Source organism: Trachurus japonicus, chromosome 7, assembly GCF_045865225.1.
Source record: "Trachurus japonicus isolate A0001 chromosome 7, Traja_1.0".
Classification (NCBI taxonomy): Eukaryota; Metazoa; Chordata; class Actinopteri; order Carangiformes; family Carangidae; genus Trachurus; species Trachurus japonicus.
In genome coordinates this window covers 18,819,752-18,842,112 of record NC_140913.1, presented here as the reverse complement: position 1 = coordinate 18,842,112, position 22,361 = coordinate 18,819,752, and the positions used below count along the sequence as shown (strand labels likewise).

At 41.4% G+C, this 22,361-nt stretch overlaps 1 protein-coding gene across 1 annotated transcript; it reads left to right on the top strand.

The window, feature by feature from the left end:
• Nucleotides 1-1,083: 1,083 nt before the first annotated feature.
• On the top strand, nucleotides 1,084-21,485 carry slc16a4 (solute carrier family 16 member 4). Its single transcript, XM_085781840.1, has 11 exons — nucleotides 1,084-1,277; nucleotides 1,607-1,680; nucleotides 5,176-5,312; nucleotides 9,134-9,266; nucleotides 9,747-9,879; nucleotides 10,021-10,164; nucleotides 10,332-10,493; nucleotides 10,659-11,309; nucleotides 15,891-16,102; nucleotides 18,442-18,535; nucleotides 20,350-21,485. Exons 4-11 carry the CDS (start codon nucleotides 9,150-9,152, stop codon nucleotides 20,556-20,558), a joined length of 1,722 nt encoding a protein of 573 aa, XP_085637966.1. The 5' UTR covers nucleotides 1,084-1,277; nucleotides 1,607-1,680; nucleotides 5,176-5,312; nucleotides 9,134-9,149; the 3' UTR covers nucleotides 20,559-21,485.
• Nucleotides 21,486-22,361: the final 876 nt, after the last annotated feature.

Sequence of the window (22,361 nt, the reverse complement as noted above, 5' to 3'; positions counted from 1 at the left end):
TTCTCCTTTGCTCAGTGTCTCGTGGATAACCGATTAATTTTCTTTGGCAGCTGCCTGACATAAGAGCACCTCACACGAACAAACAGGTTTCAATCATTCACTCTGAGGTCATGTATGACAGTAAGATCATAGGTTTAATGTCTTGAGGAGCGTGTGTGGGTCCAAGTAGCAGTGAAGCCTCGGTGTGTCCTCACGCTGCTGGCAGCCTCCCCTCCTGTCTGGATGAGGGCATGTTGAGCAGAAAACACGTGTATCCCACTCACTGCAGCACATGGCTGTCTCTCTGCAGAGCAGCGCAGCGCATCTTGCTGGCGCACCGCCTCCCAGACTGAGACGCGACTCAGGTCTGCGGTGGCTCCGGTGTTTTGACCGCAGTCCCGGTTATTTCTGCCTCAGTGCAGGCGACGGATCTCTCTGTCCCGTCCCGGTGATGAGGGTGATACCAGGAAATATGCTCACATTTAAAACAAAACCAGGATAAAATGATGAAAATGTGGTGGTCAAAGGTCAAAGTGGGACACGTTTTGCGCCACCACTCATTTTCAATTTCATACATAATTTATGACAAAGTGTAAAACAAATGCAGAATATTATTATGACACCAGGCAATTGCCCAATAGCATAAAAATAATGAAGTGATGATATTTATCAACAAATTTCACTCTGATGTCATTATATTCTGCAAAAAACAACAAAAAAACACATGGATCTGCTTTTTATTGAACGTTTTAACGCAGAATCGAGGAGATTATAACCGTATATTACCGTTTTACACCCACCCTTAAAGTAAAAAACAAAAAACAAACAAAACCTGCAGTCTTCACTATATGTAAAACAACAGTGTGGACGGACAAGGAGCGCGACTGGCTGGAGGAGGCGTGCAGCTGCATGAAGGTGCCTCCGGTGTTTCCTCCTCTCCTCTCTCTCCCCCTGAGCCCTCAGATGAGGTTCACTGCTACGTCTCGGTCACGTGTCTCTCCTCGTCGAAGGCTTCGCTCTTCTGCGGCTCCTCGGCGCAGCCAAGCGATGTTGAGGGGCTGAGGTATGAGATGCAACTCAGAGCGGCCCGCACATAGAGGCAAAGTTATGGCACGGGCATCATCGGAGGAGAAGGTCCCGCAGCAATTTCTCTCTGCCAAAAAGTCTCCCACTGGTGACGCGCACGCATTTCTGGGACGCACAACACCGGAACGAGAAACCCCCAAATTACGCATCAAATTAAACTAATTGAAAACGGGGCAAAAGCAACGTCGAAGTCTTGGAGAGATTTCAGGTAAGTGCTTCATTTTATGGTCAAGTTTTAGTCAGTGAGTCTGTAGCTGTCAAGTTATTAATGAGACGAACAAGCTTTTAAATGTGATGAAGTTACAGCCTAATTAATTTTCTTTTTATTGGTAACCTGTTTTTGTCGATTTTTCCTCTAAATTGTTATTTTGGGGGGGTTTAAAACTTTTCTCCCACATTGTGTCAGTGCAGGTTGGTGCTTTTCTTTTTTTTTTCTGTCAGCTGGCACCTATATCTTCTTGAAATTCACCGCAGACTTTTGTCAGTGACTGAATTGTCTCATATCAGCTTGAACAACCCCTTGTTCTTGCCTCCCCAGCAGTGTCGAGTTGAGTGAGTGACACAATGCAACAGGCCTGTGAAGTGAAGATAACAACTGGCTCACAGCAACACACGGTAAGACCTCCCCTGCTTTCTCCTCATGGTGACAGGGTCCTGTGTATGCCATTCGGGGACTAAGCCAAAAGCTTTCAGCTAAACACCCTGCATTTACTACATAATCTCACAGTTCCTCAGGACTGATGCCTGGCTGGTTTCCCTCAGAGCTCAGTGTAAAAGTGAGGCAGTGCTCACAGTTGTTGGAGGCTCTGGGATAAAATAGTTTGGCAAACAAAAAAACTGGTGGCCACCAACTTCAAAGATGGGGGTATTTGGATGCAATGTCACATGACCAAAATGAATTGTCAGGATAACCTAAGTGCTTTTGATTAAGAATAATAACAACATCTGAGGTTGATTTTTTGTTGTTTCTTTTAAAACTGTATGTTCTTAACCAATGTCCCTCTCCCAAAGACATATAGACTGAAACCCCAAACCAATCCAACACAATGAAGGAATAAATTAACAAAATTAACAAAGTCTTGTTAGGCTGACCTTCTGCCAGAAAACATTTCTATCTGTCTGCTCAGGCTACTATAAAACCAGCTTGAATACAAACTTAGATTTCCCCTTGTTTTTGTGTTCATTTTTTCCCTGTTTTGTTTTGTAGTATCTTTTCTTATTTTCTGTGGGTTCTTACTTGTGTCTCACCCGTGATTGTCCCACCTGTGTTTTGTTTCTTCCCTGTGTCGGTGTCAGTACGGTTTGTGCGTTTCGCCCTGTTTTCCTTCAGGCTGTTTACTCCCTCCTGAATTATTCTTTGTTGTTTCTTTGTGCTTTTCTTTTTCACCCCCCTTTGTGGACTTCAGTTTGACTCTGGATGCTCCAGCTGCCTAAAGTTACTGTCATACCTTCTGTGTCCCATGTCTGCATCTGGGCCCTTTTTCTTGTGTTCTTGCTCTACCAGATCATCTTTGTCATTCATTTCAATTCACTCTGGACTTCTTCCTGTTGATTTTCTACCATTGTGGTACTTTCATCTTCATCCTCATCTCCATCTTCAATTCACTTCAAATTCAAAACAACTTTAATAATCACACAAAGAGCAATTGGTTATGAGCAGCAGCCTGACGTGTGCACACAACAAACATGTCTCATCCACACAAGAGACTTATCACATCAAAACTGATAAATAAAAACAATATGGAAGTGCTTATGAAGAATTTAAAAGTGATTTTCTTTCTCCCTGCTGGATTGTCACCATCCTCATCACTATAAGACACCTCATCCTCGTTTTCATTAATTGGCAGTGTCACCTGAGTTTTATAGGCCCACTTATTTGAAGTGCAATAGAAAAGTTGTGGCTTCATCTCCAGCATGAAATCTTAATGTACAGATATGATACTTTACATATTCTTTTAAATGCATAAAAAATCATATTCATGGCAAAATCATTTAATTCATTCTAACTCCTCTCCTTAAAACATACATGTCGTTTGCCTTGTATGACCTATGCTATTCCAATGTGGTACAGTATCCCAGGGCAACATGCAGTACTTGTAATATCATTTTCCTATAATACTTTTGGTAATGTATCTTGTAAAGTTTTTTAAACTACTCATTTACTTGCCAGCAAAGGTGACTCAGGCTTTTTTGTAGGTGAGGCAACAGCTGTTTCAGGAAGAATTCTCCTGGGGCAAAAGTGCTGTGCATCCTCTTGGTTAGACTTTTAACTTTAACTGGAGCACTGCTCTGAATCCAGTAGTCACACTACAGAACTGTTATTTTAAGATTAAAATAAACATGTGTTCACCTGTGCTGATCCCTTTGGGGATTAATAAAGTAATTCTTGTTCTTATTATTCTTGTCAGTTGAAGAACCTGAACAAGGCTTTTCATCTCTTGTCATCACTGTCATTTAAAACTTTGATTGTCTGCACGCTCACTATATAGAAACGTCTGCAGGATACATCTGACATCAGGAATTCAACACAGGGAGTTGTATCATTTCCTTGTAATGTAAATAGGTTACATGTACGGGTGTAAGAGCTCCCGGCTAAACTGCCATTCTGACTGTCGAATACTGTGCAGAAAATGTTCACATGCATACATATGATTCCCAATTCAACTGTCATGTTTCTGTCATTAGGCATATTTAAGTAGTTAAATGTGATTGCCACAGTTTCTCATTGTAAGTGGAAACACGAGAGAGGAGAAGCAGAGTGCGACACTCTTCTAAGTGCTGCACATCTGTAGAGACGCTGCTGACTGAAGCATTATTCCTGCACCACAATGCAGGGGTGGGATTCTCTGCACTTGCTGACACGATATATTAACAGATAATGCCATCATTCACTTGTAAATATCCCGCATGATAAGTAAGCTATGGGAAGTCACGTACACTTTGAAGACAGATATTTCCCTCAGGAGTTGTCAGAGAGCAAACACAAACAAATTATGTTGTTCTGTAAGTGCTGGACTGTGTACAAGTTCACTATATCAACTCAAAAGATGGTGCATCAGTGTTGTGTACAGCTCCTTGCTGCTGACCCCACATGGCAAAACAAAAAACAGTTATTAACAATTAAAGTTCCAGTAACATCTTGGTGGTAGTTTGAGGGTCGTTTCCTCTGACAATTTTGGAAAAGTTTTTGGCCACAGTACTGCAGTTTTGTCCGAAGCCGCTCAACAATTATTAGTTTGGTTGCCATAAAATCTAGTACAGACAATGCAACTGTAAATGAGGATAGAGTACATTATAAACTTTAGACTTGCTTTACATTTTAGCATAGCACAATTTTTCCTGCAAGCTTGCTGGTATTATCTTTTAGTATACAGCGCGACCATCGTCACATAACTATAACCTCTCAGAGCCGTGGACAAGTAGAACAGGACAGGCCTGACAGTACCGTTTGTTTTGCTCTCTGCAGACATCAGACATGGTTCACAGTTGCCCTCAGGTTACCTGCAGGTATATGGCTTACATTCAAGAATCATGATGTTCTTGAAACTAGAAAAAACTGAAATGTCAGCACTCATGATAGAAACTTGAAACATTTATTAAATGCACAGCAATGTTTCAAGTTTCTATCGTGAGTGCTGCAATTTCAGTTTTTTCTTGTTTTGATTTTTGAGCCGGCACCCAGTTATACAAGAGTCGAGCACGCCATTTCCTTTGTTCTTGAAACTAACCACAGAAAGGTCTTTAAATTGTCTTTCAAAGGATGTGCAACGTCTCATGAGGTAAATCACAAACTTTTGCCAGTAGAGAATAACATGCAGGCTCCACCTCTGTCATCCACCACACCCTGATAAGGAGGCTCTCTTCTGTTTCCCATCCAGCACAGATTTAAACATCTCTGCATTTACTGATTTCTGTATTGGCTTGGGATTTTAGGCTGAAGTCACTCTGCTGAAGCTTTCATCACTGGGATAGGTTGGGATTTCATCTATACTTGGTTGGAAAAATAGAAGACACATCAATTAATGAGGAAGAGAAAACGACAGACAGAAGGATGATTTGATTGTGAAATGAAAAGCACCCTCAGTTGTCATCTTCCACTTCTTCTTGCAGGTGTAATGTTTGTCTTGACGCAGCCATAGTTCCAAGTGCCCTACAACCAACCTGAGGATGACACTGAGAGAATAGGACTTCTGACTTTATTCTTCACCTCCGGAGCCTTCAGCACACGACCAAAACAGCGTAAAAAGGTAACTCATCAAACCAGTTTAGACAGAAAAGCTCTCTGTTCTTCAAGAGAATAACAGCAGATATATATCAGATACATTCATATATGCTCAGTTTTGGTGGCTGATTGGCGACCCTGATCTCAAAAGCTGAGAGCTGTGATTTACCACAACTAAAATGCATGGTATACCTGTGTGGCACATATTGATGTCAGTAAGTTGCAACCCCAGTGTTGTGGCCGTAGTCGCTAACACCCAAAGAGCAAATAAAACACAAGATGGTTTGGATTCCAATGGAAAAGACGAGCGACGAGATCCACGGGCCATGTCTTGGGGAGAAGTGCCATCTAAATCAGCTGAAATACGAGCGCTGTGAGGATGTGGCACTACTCACCCTGCAGCAACCGTGGATCTTGTAATCCTTAATTCAATGGTATTGTTTTCCTAAAATATTTTTTTCCCTGGAGGAGCAATTACAACCGTTAAACAACCACTAAACACTGCCTCCGTGGCAGATATGGACATGTCGGTAAAATGGTCTCAAAAATATGTGAACCTGTCAGTCCATGTGCCACAACAATGTTAGTAGCCTGTAGAATGTGTGAGAGCCGAAATGCAACACTGTTGATCTTTAAGTGAAAAAAATAAGTCCTCATTCCCAGAGTTTAAAATGCACCGTTTATGGAAAAATTTTATTTCAGAGACAACATGTGGGGTGTAATCCTGCCTATAACCATGTCATTAATACAACAACATTTGTGACATTTAAGTTATCTCAGATCTTTAAACCTAAAATGCAGCGTCCAAAAATGAACATAAAAATTTAAACTAGAAAAAAATTATTATTGTATCAAATTATAATTATTTGAAATGAAATTCAAATTGCATTTTTTCTGAAGAGACAGAGTCCTCCTTGATGGATGAGCCTGTAAAAGTAACACTAACTTTTGTTTGTATACAAGAAAGCTCCACATGGTACCTTTAAGACTTCTGTTTTCAGTTTTCTGGGTCCAGAACTCATGAACAGAATGGGACTAATAAATCAGGTTCTCAGACGCAGGAGGTGAACGGATCTGTGAGCAGTATCTCATTGGTTGTTGTGATTCTTTTTCCCCTTGAGGAAATATTTTTTTAATTTATACCTCCATCAAGGTATGTAGGTCAAATGAAGACAGATTTTGGAGAACACTGTTTACCAACTAACATTACACACAATCTAATAACTGGAGAGAGAACGGCTGACTGGAAGCGTATGGCAACGTGGTGTTAATACCTGACTACAAAGTGCTGATCTCCAGTCCGCCATCGCTCCAACCCTCAGACCCCCGGCACATTTACAAACATGCACTCAAACACACTGTGAGGACAACTTGTGAACAGCACATGGGGAAATACTTTCCTTGCAGTACACTGGCCCAATTCATTCCCCTTTTAATCCGCTCTCTGCTCTCTGCCTAATTTGGTCTTGGCTTCTTATTCAAGTCTAAGTCAGACTGAGTTAGTGATGCAAAAGACTGGTGATAAATACACGTTTACTATACCCTCTCCTCCTACTTACTCTTTGCGCGACTTGTTATTAAAAATGTTGTGGCTGATTGAACTCAAGGTATCATGTTGCCCACAGGGAAGACCAAGCCTTTTAGCCTTGTATTTGATTTGTTTGATTAGACACATTAATAGGTAGTTCCTTGACAACCTCTCAGCACAGTAGCACATCTTCATGCAAAACTGTAGCCCGATTGCTAAAGGTTTAAACTTCCAACTAAATGATTTTTTTCCTACTTAAAAAATGAAAAAAAGGAAATCTAGCAGTGGACGTAGATCTACATAGTCTCTCATTGACAAATCTGGATCAGACTTGTTTCCTGCCAACCACCACCACTGCTTGTGCAAGGTGCACGCCAGGTACTGCCAGTACAGCACAGTCTTAGCTTCACACATATCATTATATGGACATGATACAGCAACAAGGTTAAAAACTTTATTTTAATTTGACAGAGCTGTTATCTTCTCTCCACTCAGTAACCCATTAATGCCCTGTTTGACCTCATCCTACATTTGCCTGTACAAACATGTCACTGCATATTTTATCGACAATTATTGCACATACAGGCACTTTGATAACCGTTTTATGTTGTTTTCTGTCGTAACTTGTTATGGTGCAATTTATTTATTCATTTTATTTTATTTTATTTCTCAGGGACAGTGCACATTAATTGACATTACTGTAAATGCGCCAGTGTTAGCCAAGTGGCTAATTTTCAACTGTAGTCCCTGGGCACAATGTTAATTGCCAGCCTATAAAAACAACACAGTAGTAATAGGCCTATTCCTAAAATGGTGAGGTATATACATGTATAAAACAGGTAGCAAACGGACAGGAAGGGAGAGAGAGAAAGAAAAGAAAAAAAAGAAAGAAAAGTAAGCGTACATACAGACAATAGACAAACTTTCTACAAAGAGATATAACCAAACAAGGATTCATACAACAACATACAATAAGGCGGTCATTAGGGCGTGCAGGCAAGTAAGAAGCAGGACAGGTGAGCAGGCCAGAGCACATAACATATACACGTGACACAAAACACATAACACAAGCACACAGGGGGACAGCGAGCCAAAGACAGAGCAATCATGATATGCGAAGAAGAAGTTAGGCTACCGTAGGAAGATCTGCCGGTGCCAGAGTCACTGGCAATGGACACATACCTGGTTCTCCAATAACCACAATTTCAGGGTATGTTTAAAAGCTGTGTGTGTTTCAGTGTTACAACTGTGGAGTGGTAAGGTGTTGGGGAGCGCGTACTGAGGAGGCTGACTGACAGAGTTGCTTCCATATAGTAGCTCATTTCAGGACTAACTTGAATCTGCATTGTTCACACCCATGTCTCCCAACTAGAAGTCATGAGCACATTGATACATTGGGGTATTATTAACTGTTGCAGCATGTGGGCATAACAAAAACTAGAGACAAGAAAAATGTTCAAATGACAGCATGAGAACAAAGTCATCACTGTAGCTTCGGTTTTCAAAATCTGCCATGATTTTATACTGTGTGAGTCTGAGTAGCTCAGAAGTTACTTCCTAGACTTAAGTTTATTGCATCAGGATAAGTTTTTTTAGGTTCTCTGTGAAGTCATAGCTGTCAAACAGCTTCCTAGAACTGCCCCAGGGGTTTTCAGTTCACAAGTTAAATTATCACAGAGTTAAAACATCATCATCAAATCAAACTTTAGCCCATCATGCACAGACCATACTGTTACGAGCTGACAGGGAACTTGTAGATACACATTAAATTAGATATTTACACTTGCTGTGACATCGATACACTTAATGTCAACACGGCTGAGAAACTGAGACATTCATGCCAGCGCAGTAGCTGTAATAAGAACAAAAGAGGTGGAAGAGTAACCAGACTTAGCTGTACTGTAACTGGCCTGTTTTACAGCTCAGTGACTTAAGCATCACTGTCTGTCGAAGAAAATCATTCTGGACTATGACATGATGATAACATTCTCATCAGCCACCACTTTGAGTAGTTCAAAATGTGATTAAGTTCAAGGTTGCTTGAAGCAAAACTAGTTTAAGAAAGAAGAAGTTCATATCACATTTTGAATGTGTGTGTTTATTTTTAAAGAAAATAACAAGCTTTTCTTTTGTAGGAACGAGCCTGCTCATCTTTGTGTTTGTGCCATTAGTGTTTCTATTCATGTTACCTGTGTGAGGATATGAATTTGATATGAATTTTGGTACATGATAATGGACTGTAGTCAGATGAATGTTTCCGATTATGCAGCCTACGGTATGTAACTTTAAAGTTGTATACATACTTTTTTTTCTCCCAGTGAAACCAAGGCAGCCATGAACCTGTTCAGGAAGAACGCCATGAGCACCAAGAAGGAGAAGGAGAAAGAGATCCAATATGAGGAGCCTCCAGATGGAGGCTGGGGATGGATGGTGGTGCTGCATTGCTTCCTGGTATGTCTACCTCGGTTGTTTTTTGATAATGCTGTTGTTATCTTTTATCCTTGAAATGTTTTTTACTGTGTCATTGTGTTCTGTTTTGTGAGACATGTCTATGGTGAAACCAAATAGGAATTTCCACTCTGTGGATAATAAAGTTTTTGAAATTGAAATTGAAATTGAAAAGTTATAAACAGTTTATACAGTATAATAAATTCACAACATTGATAAAATAAGTGATTATTTTTTAACTTGTGTTTCATTAAGTACAATGGACATTTTTCTGAGCAAGAAACATGAAAATATTTCAGCTAATTGTGTTTCACAGCACACACACTCATTACATTACATTATTTGTTCCATTATAGCCATTTTGGTAAAACTGGACGTATCTGTGTGTGTCCATACATGTGTTTAACAGACCCAGCCTATGAAATGAACTGTATCAGCACCACTTTACTGATCTATTTCCCTTTTATTTCAATATGTATCCAGGTAAATGTCCTAGTGATGGGAACACTGAAGAGCTTTGGGATATTCTTCGTGGCCTTCCAGGATGAGTTTGGGGGTTCATCTGAGAGCATCAGTTGGATCGGTTCCATCATGTCGAGTCTGCGCCTCTCTGGAGGTGACGATGAGGAGATGATGTCTCCACCCTGTATCTAGATCTAGAGCCCATACATACACTGAAGTGAAAAATACTGTTTACACTTTGTTGAACGTTTGTAGATCCCATGTCTTTGTGGTTCCTCTCCTGTATCTTCTGTAGCACCCCTTGCCTCAGTGGCCTGTGCCAAGGTGGGAACCAGGGTGACCTCCATTGTCGGGGCGGTGCTGGTCAGTGGGGGCTTCCTCATAAGTATTTTTGCCAACAGCGTGGTGTTCCTCTACGTCAGCATGGGAGTGATAGTTGGTGAGTAGAAACCTGTGGTAAACCAAAACACCTCAGTGAGACTTTAAACTCGCTGTCTTCACCGTGACGCTAAAACCATAAAGCAAGGCCAGTGTTTTTCTGTGCCATCACTTTGAGGCTGTACCTGACACAGAGTTGTTAACGACAATCTTCTTTCTTTCTCTCAGGAATTGGTTTTGCACTACTTTACCAATCCTTTTCAGTGGTCACTGCCCTGTACTTTCGAAAGAGGTTAGCCACAGCGTATGCGATCGGGCGCTCTGGGATGGGTTTGACCTTTGCCCTCGCTCCGTTCACTCAGCTGCTCTTGGACCAATATGCTTGGCAAGGTAGGCTGGGCAAATCTCTTAATGAGCTGGCAGTATCAGAGCCTTAAGCACTTCTTTGATGTGTGAACATTACATAATAACGTGTGTTTCTGTTTGTGTCAGTGGAAATACAGCGCCTTAAGGTGGTATTTTGGCTCCGACCTGAGCTCTCTTTTTCTCCCTCAGGGGCGATGCTGATTCTTGGGGGTCTCATGCTGAATCTGGTGGCCACTGGGATGCTTCTGCGGCCCATCAATGTGAAGCCTCCCATGTCAAACGCTACCTCTTCTCCCATTCAAAAGAGCCCAGCTGTATCCCTCAAGAGCTCCTCAGAGAAGGAATACACTAAGAGCTGCTTGAATGGCTCCTCTCATTTGTCCAATGGCATCTCCAAATCAGACTCATTCCCATCCTCTCCTCCCTCTCACAGGGACACTGAGAACCTGGGGGGGCAATGTACTCAGGGAGCCCAGGACCAGTCAGTGAACCCTGAATTGACCAGACTGTTCCTCAATGGTGTGAATGGCCATGAGCCTCACCATGACTTGGGTCAGTGTAAACCCACAGCCCCAGACAGCTCGTTGGAGCTCAATGGCAGCATGAATGGGTCCACCATTGTTGGATTTCCCTCACATGCCAGCACACCCAGCGAGGTGACCGTCAAAAAAGCCAAAGTACTGGATTTCTCCCTGCTAAAGGACCCATTCTTTTGCATCTACACTTGGTCCTTGGTCTTCAGCCAGCTGGCCTACTTCATCCCCTATTTCCACCTGTCTGCGCGAGCCAGAACCCTGGGCATCGATGCCATGGATGCTTCGTTTATCATCTCTGTGGCAGGTGAGACACACATTGATCAAAGCCCCCCCGCTGTGTGGTTATGATCCACCTTAAAAGAATAGTTTGGTATTTTGAGTAACAGGGCTTATTTGGTCTCTTGGCAAGAGTTATACAAGAGTATGTGGTGCTGAAACTCCTACTACTTTATAGACACCAATATGATCGTAAGTAATATAAAACTATGAAAAGATTTTTTTTAAATAATGCTAGTCATTGGAACCAGTTTGATGATGAATGTTTAACTTTGATTAGACATGAAATGGCGTATAATTATTCTTTGTTTATTATCAGCCCAACCCAGAGGTGGTGTGAATAGGCACAATATTATATAAACAATATATTTGTCAGACAAAGCTGGAAAAGTAAGACGGAAAGGTTTGTCTGGTGGCTATAGTCCTCACTGCAGGCGGCCCCGGTTCGAATCCCGCGTCGAACGGCTCTATCCTGCATGTCGTTCCCCCCTCTTTGCCTCCCATTTCCTGTCTCTCTCTCGACTCTCCTATCCATTAAAGGCAAAAAAGCCCCCAAAATATACTTAAAAAAAACAAAACACTGGCAGCTCCCCTCACACAATCGTCAGATCAGTTAGTTTGACTGATATAAACACATCATAAACCAAATTTAATCATGACCTGCTAATTTGTGTGTCATATTTTTCCTTTTTAAACAAACTTTAGTCTTTTATGACAGTTGAAAATAATGTATTTTATCAAAATCAGTTCTCATCACAGAAGCTTGATTTTTTGTCTTTTAGATTAGACTCCAGTCACACATTTGACTTTGAATGACATTTGGATAGAGAATAAAGTCAAATCTGACTGGCTCCTGACTGAATAGACAGTGGGCTGCTGCCGTTTGTCCTTGAATTTGGCTTCCAGCAGTGATTTCACAGAGACCGTGAAGAAGGAGGTCCAGGTTCCTTTAAGACTGGGTTTAAGAGGCGATGCAAAAACGTCCCCAGTCAACTTCTAGGCATTAATTATTTGTGAGCTGCTCAGACTCTGCAGTCTTATGTAATAAATGTGCTTACATAAAAGCTGAACTTTGGTCCACTGGCCAGGACGGGTGGGTTCAGCTGTATGCCACTGATGAGGCCACTTCATATGAACAAGAAACAGCATTAACATTTTGACCACAGAGCACATGTGTGTGTAATTATTTAAGAGTGCTTGGTCAGACTTTGTGAATAATTGAAATGCATCACATGGGGTTGTCCATTTATGTTAGATGCTGCATTAGTTACATGCTTCTGTAACCAGTCCTGAGCAGATGGAGATTATATTTCCTTTGATGACAGGTGTGATACCGTCACGAGAAGTCCTGACATGTCATACATTTGTTGAGTTTTCTTTTGAACATGACAGCTGATTGTTTGCTTTACTGCATCACTGCTCCGTTTGGTTTTTAAAGACATCGGTTGGCAGGAGTTTAGTTTGCTCAAACAGACACATGAATTATTATCAGCCATTATCAAATATGGTATTTAGTCTGTCTGGTTAGATACTGTGTTTCCTTCTTCATCATCAGCAGCTGGATGCCACCACTGATGGAGAAAATGGGGGAAAACAAAGAAATCTCTTTGTCCTACACAGGAAACACAGCTGGGATGAAAGCATATATGGATTGAGCCATAACTGTGATTGGGGTCAAGTAACACAGCAGTATAAGATTGCAGGATGCTCTGTGGGTTTTTGTGGAGCCTCTTTGGAATCACATCTATGCAGCTGTAACAGAAACCAGAGGATATAGATGTCTGATGGGCTGGTGTTTTGCTAAGATGAGCTCCATGCCAGCGATCCGTGCCAGCGAGCAGTATGCAACACGTTTGTCCTGTCACATTCTCTGGTCATGTGCCCCGCAATGAAAGAGAGACAGAGCGAGGGAGACGGGGTGCCACCCACACCACAAAGCCACCATCTCAGTGTCCTGCTGTCCCTCTTTCCCCCGACCCAGTGCTTGTCATAGAGGCCCATTGACTGGGCAGAGCGAGGGAGGCCACTATCATCCGGGTCAGTCTGTTTGTCAACTCTCAGCCACCAACACTGGTGCTAACCGGAGTCGCTAAGCAACAGCTAACTGAGTAAAGTTTGCTGGCGCCGTGACAAGAGGGGTCCAGCTCTAAAGTGGCTGAGAGGAGCACTGAGGCGGCAACATGTACAAAAGAGGAGGCAAGACAAGCCAGCAACAACCTCAGAGGAGCTGGGAAAACCAATACATGCCTTTTTATAACCCTCTGCTTTAATCTAGTGACAAAACGTCCTCCTTTGAAGCAGAGGGAATGGCGTCGCTCCGTGCCCAGCAACCCACCCATCGCGCATTAAATCCCTGAGACATTCATATACACCTCATATACCTGCCAGCACTACCAACAGAAATGGACAAAACTAATGATGTCCCTGGTGCACTTGGCTAAAGGTGCTACTTGGAGAGGCCAAATTTAAACTGCATTGTGCTGAGTTGAACAGGAACAGCTGCAGGCCTGGACGAACCTGCTGAGCCTAAAACACACAAACAAACTCATAACTCATCTGTATGCAAGCAGGGGACACCCCAGGACATTGTCGTGGGTCGCTAGAGGGGACACATAAACATAGCACAGCTGCCTTTTGTCATCTTTCTAAACTCGAAAGAGAGAGACGCTCTAGAAACTGTTATGTAAGGAAAGCAGAGGTGTTCACTGGCAAGGCATTTCATTGTTTATTCATTGTGCCTTCATCCAAAGGCTTAAAAAATGAAGATGTAGTTGAACATTTACTACCATGTTCATATACTGATGATTAAACCTTTATTGATATACTATAACGACTATGCATACTGTACTTGGTAGAAGTACTGTACTGCAAAGTCATATTCAGCAGTTCCCCTCTGTTTTGGATCTGGGCTGGGTATAAATGGCTGCAGCTCTTACAGCTGTGTTGCAGAGGCTGAGCAGGATCAGTAACTCTGATCTGCACAGAACCAGTTTGTTTCATTGATCAGTGGCTAAGCGCAGCCTGCTTGTAGCTATTCCTGTGACAGTCAATACACCACTGCAGTTTCTGCATCATCTATCACGTTCCAGTTGACCTCAGCAGAGAGCAGCACATATCTGCCCAGTCATCATAGTGGAGTAAACAATCAATCCAATGGGATAGAGTGCCTAATGAGATGATTATCCGGGTGTTACCAGTGTTGTACAGATGTTAACAGATTAATCTGTTTACTGGTTCGTTGGCATTTTTGTATCAGAGAGCAGGGGCGACGGGGACTTGTTTTGACATATTGCTGCTAATGCAGATCTGTGTCGCTGTGCTGCAGGGGATTACTCTTTCACACACGAGCACAAACATGCACACCCATGCATACATGCACCCGCACCCCACCTTTGTTTTTTTTGTTTTTATAATGCACATAATAGCTGCATTGTTTTAAGGCAAAAAGATGTAGTATGCTCACAAGTTTGTGCATTAATTCTTTATAGATCCCCTTAGCTGCACTTGAAATGATGACGTGTGATTTAATACAAAATGTCACAGATGTTCGGTGTAGCACTGAAGCGATCTTGACCGATCTAAAATATATATTTATACAGAGTTGTGTGTCACATACACAAACATAGTCTAATTCATAGTAAATGATCGGGATCTGTCCCAAAATGTAGTGGGTTCATGTTGTGAACCCTCCACAAGTTTGTTGCAAACCTGCTCAGTAATTTCTTCATAATCAAGCTGGGAAAAAAATACACTTTGAATATTTGAAGGTAAATAAAATAAATATCAGCAGCATGTCTGTCCAGGACATCGAGAGTCTCATGGTGGCTATTTCTGAGGTAGACATGAGGTGATAAGTTTCTGCTATTGCAACATAGCCAATGTAAGCATCAACAGCATGTGCTTTCCAGTCTAGACCAAATATTGTTAGCATCAAACTTCATTACGTTACTCTCCAAGAGTTGTATATAGCTGTGAAAAGCAAAGAGCCAATGTTAACTCTTGCCCTGGTGCTGCACTACAAATCACTGTCAAGTCAATTTTGCAGTAGTACTTTTCAATGTCTGGACATTTGTGCTGCAGTGTGATATAAATTATGATTCTAAGCAAACAACACAGTAGTGTTAAAGTAAGTGTGAATTACTCTTTACATTTGACTGGAGGAGATTTGTTCTCCCAAAATTTTAAATGCCATGGCTTTTTTTTCTGGATGATGATGATTTTTCTAAGATGCGGCGAACAGCTTTCTCCAAAGAGCAGCTTCCTGACAATACCTAAATATTTTATTGTACTATGTGTGTTCCTCAGACTGCCTCTACTCTCTTATTCTTTCCTTTTAAGAGTCTGTTGGAAATGTGGGTATATTTCAGTGGGGTAATCCAGTCACTATCAACACTTCTTTTTAAGGAGTTTGAGTAGGATTTGCACAGCCAAATCCTTCTACTTCTACTTCTCATTTTCACACTCACCTTTTATATCTCACTGGCGCTTTTTACATTTTAGTTTGAGTCTAAGTAAGTAAATTAAGGATTGATCTCCACTCTCATGCTTCACCCTGTACCACTTTCTCACCTGCCTGTCCATCCACCTCACCTGTTTGTCTCTGTTGCAGGTATCACAGAGACCATTGCCCAGCTAGCCTCAGGCTGGGTGACAGACAGGAACCTGTTTCATAAATACCACTACCACAAAGCCTACCTGATCCTGTGTGGCCTGGTCAACCTGCTCTCCCCACTCGCAACGTCCTACATCCTGCTGATGGTTTACGCTGTCTTCTTTGCCATCTTCTGTGGAGGCTACATGGCTCTGCTGCTGCCTGTTCTAGTAAGGAAAACATCCTCCGCCAACAATGTTATGCATTTTCTCTCTTTCAAAGCATTTGCTAATTAGCGCTAGAGGCATCTAGAGTAAAAGTAAATGGGAATGTCATTTGTTTTTTACTTATTTGGTCATAGACCAAGTGTTGGACAAACTGAATACTGACCTGATGATGCACTTGATGAAAAGTCTAAACATCATCAAAGTAATAATGAATTATTGTAACAAATTTCATTGAAGTTCTTACTTGGAAACGCATTTTACAACTCCCCAAGTCACTGGTACAATCAGGATTTGTCAGTTGGAAACCAAAAACATCCCTTGTAACCGCCATGGCACCCACCCAGGAGTTGTCATGATAATGTTTTTGTCAGTCTGTCTGAAACAGGTGTGCCATCACAGCACGGCTAAAAATAGTACAACGGCCAAAGCTACTGCTGTTTAGTAATGTGTAACTGTAATGTGATTACTTTTTTAGTAATGGAGTAATGCAATGAGTTATAATTTCTAAAATAGTAATTAGTTACAGGCCCATTGCCAGCATCTCCCCTCCTCTCACCCACACTTAAGCACCCGTCACACCGTGTTGCCCTGCTCCACTGTCCTGCTAGAGGCTTTTCTTTTTGTTTTTTTGAGGGAATGGAATAACTAGTAATGTACCTAATTACTTTCAGTAGTCAGTCATTTAATTACTTTTCCAGATAATTTGCCCAACACTGTTCTAGATCATTGTTTTCGAAGAAATTTCTCTAGAAACAAACATCTGCTTAACTCAAACTGTCAAACTGAACAAAACTAACTCAACAATATTACTTTGGTGACAAATTAGCTCACAGAGTTTGAAAATAAAGTATTTGGAAATTACACACCCATAAAATGTTATCTATGTTTTCTTAATGTAAGGGTCCAAAATGTTTCAACTTCTCATTAGTAATAAGATTGTTATCCAGAGAGAAATACAGTAATGGTTTTGTTGGCACATCACATACGTGTAAAGTTGTTCCGGACAGTTTGAAAGTGAATACTGGGTTTTTAGAAAGAATCAATAAAGGTAAGTGAGGGCAGTTAAATGTTACAGAATCACTGCTTCCCTTAGATTGTACCAGTGTGTTATCACAATATCATCTGACTTTTCACCCCATCCCACCAGTGCCACACCATCTGTATTATCAGTCTGTAGTTCAGTTACTATGTATAAGACCCTGCAGTATCAGTCTCTGTCAACTGGTGAATTCACAGTAAGTGTATCTGTGCATGGGAACTTTTGTATCATGTAAAGGTGAAGTGGCTTCATTACATCATGATGTCATGTACTGAAAGGAAAACATATCATTGTAGCAGACCATCGGATTTATGTCTCAACTGCCATTATGGGTGGAGCAACATATTAAGTCAGTGAGTGTCAGGTATCTGGAGGTCACATCACACCTGAAAACAAAAACATGTGGCGTGATTTCACTTGTGCGCTTTCAGGGGCAAAGGCAATGCCTCTAAGCCTCAACGATGACAAGCACAAATGTGAACAGGACAGTCAAGCTAGCTCTCTTCTTCAGTTTACACAGGCCTGTCTGTTCCTGCAATTAGAAATAACTGATTCTCCTGAACAGCATTTTCTTTTAGGAAGGTAGGAAGGAATAGGAAGGTATAGGTACCTTCTGGACTCATTCTGTCATTGCCTCTTTTTTTTAATTAAGTTGACATTTAGACATGTATCAAGCTGTCAAAAGAACAACTTGTCATCCAAAACAGATCCCCCAATGCAAACAGTCAACCCACTGACCTAGAATCTGTTGCCACTCCCAAACACACTGGTTCAACCACAACTAAATCTGGGTTATGAATGTTTTCATCCGAGGTTTCTTACCTCAGTAGTGTTTGAAAGGTAGTGAAATGTATTCACAGTTATAGTATGTTTATAAAGACTGTTTATGTTACATTTTTTTAGTGCCTAAGAAAATAAATATTTGTGAATTTAGCCCATTTTGTTTTTGGTTAAACGAATTCAGGATGGGTCAATGTATTATTAAGTTGTTAATATCAACACATGAAGTTTTCAGATATAAATTGGACAAGGTCTGCGGCCTATGCTTTCAAAAGCTGCTGTTTTTAACAGATTAAGTAACTCAAGGTTTAACATAGTTTTTAGACTGTTGGTCCAAGTATTGGTTTTTATTCTCGTCACGACTGCTTGCAGACAGATGATCCATCAAACTAAACTTGTGTCTTGAACACCATGCTTAACTGGCCAGATGTTTTCAGCTTCAGTGTTTTCTACAAAACACTGGTTATTGGCAATAACAAGTCTGTGAAGAGCCTCGAGCTGAATGTCTTGTTCTGCTCTGCAGGTAGATCTCGTGGGGTCGGACAAACTCAACAACTCCATGGGCTTCTCCATGTTCTTTGTCGGCCTGGGTTGCCTTACGGGGCCTCCTTTGGCAGGTGAGTAGATCATCACGTCATGGAAAACCTCCCGGAGTCACACATGTGCTAACCTACTTTTCCACATGCGCACAATAACAAACACATACAGTACATATGAACCACATGTGCATGGGACTGCTGCCATGACGTTACTTTTCTAAAATGATTTGTGACACCAAGGGCAAGGTTTCTGTGTTTCTGTGTGTGTGTGGGTAGGGGAAGGAGGCCGAGTAGAGGGGATCAATGAGAGGGCTGATAAGCCTGTCAGATGGACCTATATATTTTGGATGGCTCCCTCTCAGTGCATACTTTCACAGGGCCCTGAATTCCTTGCTCTGCCTCAAAGTGTGTCTGCGTGTGTGTGCATGTAGCCACTATGGAGCAAAACAACCTATAGTTAGCACCGCCCTCAACGCAGACTGGGTTTTTGGGTTTGCTTTGTTAAAAATTCATACAGGGGTTACTGGGTCAAATTTGATCCTGCCTGAGAGCACGTCATGTGTTTATAGCAGGGTTTGAGTCACTTAGTTTAAGTGATGGCAGATTGTTTTTGTCAGTCTTCGAGAGTTGTTTCTAATCCAGGGTCAGTTTTTTGTTACATCAGGTTGTTGCAGGTTTATGTACATCAGCTTAAAAAAACACCAGTAAAATCAATCATCTGCTTAAAACAGGAAAGTATATAAACCTTTTTTCTAGTATATGTAATAGTGAAACTTGCTGCACAAACATGCTAAACATGTATTCACAGACACTTCTGTGAATATCTGAGGTGTTTCTGAGAAAACTCCTCTTGCCTTTATTGCCAACATTTGGCCCTAGTTTAGGGGGGTCCGGGGTGGGGGTGGGGGATCCTTTGAACCTATTGACATGATCCCTGCCCACAGTGTTGGGCAATCCCCTCAGAGGAGCTTATGGATTTCGGGGTTGAAACGTGACTAATGACCCCCTTTAGGGTGGTACGGAAATAGCATGTGGCTCTGTTTACCATTCCTGTGGTTCAAGAAAGAAACTGATGTTAGGCAAACTGTGGGCCCTCCTTCAGGCCACAGGTTGTGATAACATCCTCGTCGTCCAATTCCTCCCCTCAGGGCAGCAAACTGGCTGTTAAGTGTCTCGGCAGCAGCTGTGGTGCGCTTATACCTGTGTTATATTCGTGTCACGCCAATGAAACTTTTTTTAATGAAATGTCATGATAACTCATGTAAATAAAATAAACAAGAGCACAGGAACAAAGGAAGTTACAGTATAAAGGTTTCAGTACACTGCCACCTGTAGTAAAGTCTAAACTAGCGTTATGCATAATAAACATTTAGGCCTCATCGTGTTGTACTGTGACATAAGGAAATGTATCTCCAAGGAGGAATATTAAGAGTTTACTTTTGGGAAATGACATAACCATACTGAGGAAAATGTGTCCCCAAAATTATTTTGTAAAATAGTCGATGGATATTCAAGTACCACTTCTTGATAATCGTATACTCTAAGTAATAACTGCATTGATTATTATTCACAGATTTTTACACATTCCTATAAGATATCTCAACTACAGTTGTAAATAATAGCAAATAATTGATAGTAGAGTTATTTCAGGAATCAATAAAGGCTGAGTTGTAAACATAACCTGTCCATTGAAAAGTGAAAAGTTGTGCATGTTGGTGTGTCTCATCAAAAATAATAATTTAACTTTGAAAAATTCTGTGTTCATGTTTAACAAATATAAACTTGACACTGTGTGAAAGCCTTGCACAAGCACTTTTAACTGGTATCCTCAGATTATTGATATGTTAATAAAGTTGTGCACAAACAAAATAGGAACTGTTGCTGTTTTGCAGGGTTCCTGTACGACTACACTCAGACGTACGACTGTTCTTTCTACCTGGCTGGGCTCTGCTATCTGCTCTCCTCCCTCTCCCTGTTCCTGGAGCCGCTGGCCCAGCGCTGGAAGGCCAGGAAGAAACTGGCTCATGTCAAGAGAGCAGAAAGCAGCTGTAAGACCAATGGCTGTTTCACCCCAGACCGCCTGCAGAACGGCGCTGTGTAGGAATGAAACCCAGGGAAGGCCTTCGATCTTGAACCAGCATGCTCATTGCCGTGGGCCTGCATACCTTGGACCTTGGACTCCGTCTTAAAGTTGGGACCTTAGTGACCCTTAATTTCTGCAGGAGCCTAACATAGGCCAGGGAGAAGGAGAATATGACCGCAGTACCATCATGTCTAAGAACAGTAGTCAGGATGTTGGTAAATATATATGATTATGTTGAACTTTTAAAAAAGCCAAAATTTTAGTGTTCTGCAACATATTTTATCCCCTATTCTTATATATGCATCAAGACCGAAGATAATCCCTTGCATCCAACACCCAGCACATTTTAATATAAGCATCTTTGCAGCAATAACTTATTAAAGCCTAATCTAACTCTATTTTCCAATGCAATAACAACAAAAACAACACTCAGCTTTTTGCAGTAACATTTAATTGCTGGAATCTAAGCTATGCAGATGAGCTGGCAGTCCTGTCTTGAGCTAATCATCCTGACATTGATGGAAGCTTATATCCATGAAGGATCCTGTTCACCTGATCTCCTTGGAAGCCTTTACCTGTAGCTCTAACCCTGAACTAACTGGTGTGCACTTTGGGCCAAGTTGTTATCATGCTGCATGACATTTTCTCAGACCTTTAACTGCCAGAAAATTAAGATACTGAACACACACACACAATTGCAGCCTGCTTCTATGACACTGTAATTTGCTCTACAGAGCCAAAAAGCAGTTACTACTACTACTACTATTCTCTAGTTTGTATGCCTCCAAAATCTTCCCGCTGTCCTGTCATCTTTAAAAACTTAAAGCTAATACTTTGCCCTAAATATTAACCATTGCACTTTAATGCTTTAGTTCAGCTTTTGAATACCTCTAACATTTTTTCTGGAGGTTTAAGTTGAAGTCACAACAACTTGTGGCCCATGAAGTGTTCTTTGGAAATGGGAAAATAAACTGACCCTTCAATTCTTTTCACTCGTTTCACAAAGAACTGGCCTTTCCCTTGACATGTGAACTGACTTTCACCTCAAAATGTGAATTAACTAATACACTTCCACTTTACGTGATATTTAAACTCCTTGAATTTTACCAGTTTTCCTGCTTTTATGAGTCGACACACTAACTGCTTTCAAACAGCACTAGAACTTCTTTCAGCATCCCGCTCTTCAACTGATTTACACTACACTGATAATGACGATTCATCTGCTTTCATCTCTTGTGCTGAAAAGTCGAACAAACTCAATCATTCCGCCTCGACCGACTGCAGCCGCTTTCAGCTCAAACACCTCAACTAACACCTCAGCTCTTTTCAGTGCTTTAACTTCAGCTGTCTCTTCAGCTCCTTTGATCACATTTTATTACATTTTAACCTGTTTACAGTGGGCGCACCTGCAATTTTCCACACAAATGAGCACACTTTGATTGTCCTCTGAAATTTTGATATGCAATTGAAACCTCAGTTGTAACCTTTATAAATACAGCGACTAGAAAAGGGCATTTCTCCTTCTGTAGGTCAATAATGAACAACATAGAAAGCTGAGTTATCTCTCACTTGGCAGCACCTGGTGATAAGAAAACCTTCACGCCTAGCTCATCGCTTGTGAGCTGTTGTAATCAAGCGCACAGAGAAAGATTTTTTTTTTTTTTTACAGCTGAATCGCACGCACATTGTAACTGTAACCAAGATGCCAGCTCATGAAAGAAGTACATTGATTGGTGGGGGGGGGGGTTTAAGCATTTTGATGTATTCCTGAATGTTTTTGATCATAGTTGGACCAAGGAGAGATGGAGCCGACAAACTCCA

Bases quoted from the DNA above. Each gene is read 5' to 3' on its own strand.
- slc16a4 (XM_085781840.1), top strand. From the start codon at position 9,150: ATGAACCTGTTCAGGAAGAACGCCATGAGCACCAAGAAGGAGAAGGAG. The intron at 9,267-9,746 runs GTATGTCTACCT...ATATGTATCCAG, and splicing joins TGGTGCTGCATTGCTTCCTG to GTAAATGTCCTAGTGATGGG. The intron at 10,494-10,658 runs GTAGGCTGGGCA...TTTCTCCCTCAG, and splicing joins GGACCAATATGCTTGGCAAG to GGGCGATGCTGATTCTTGGG.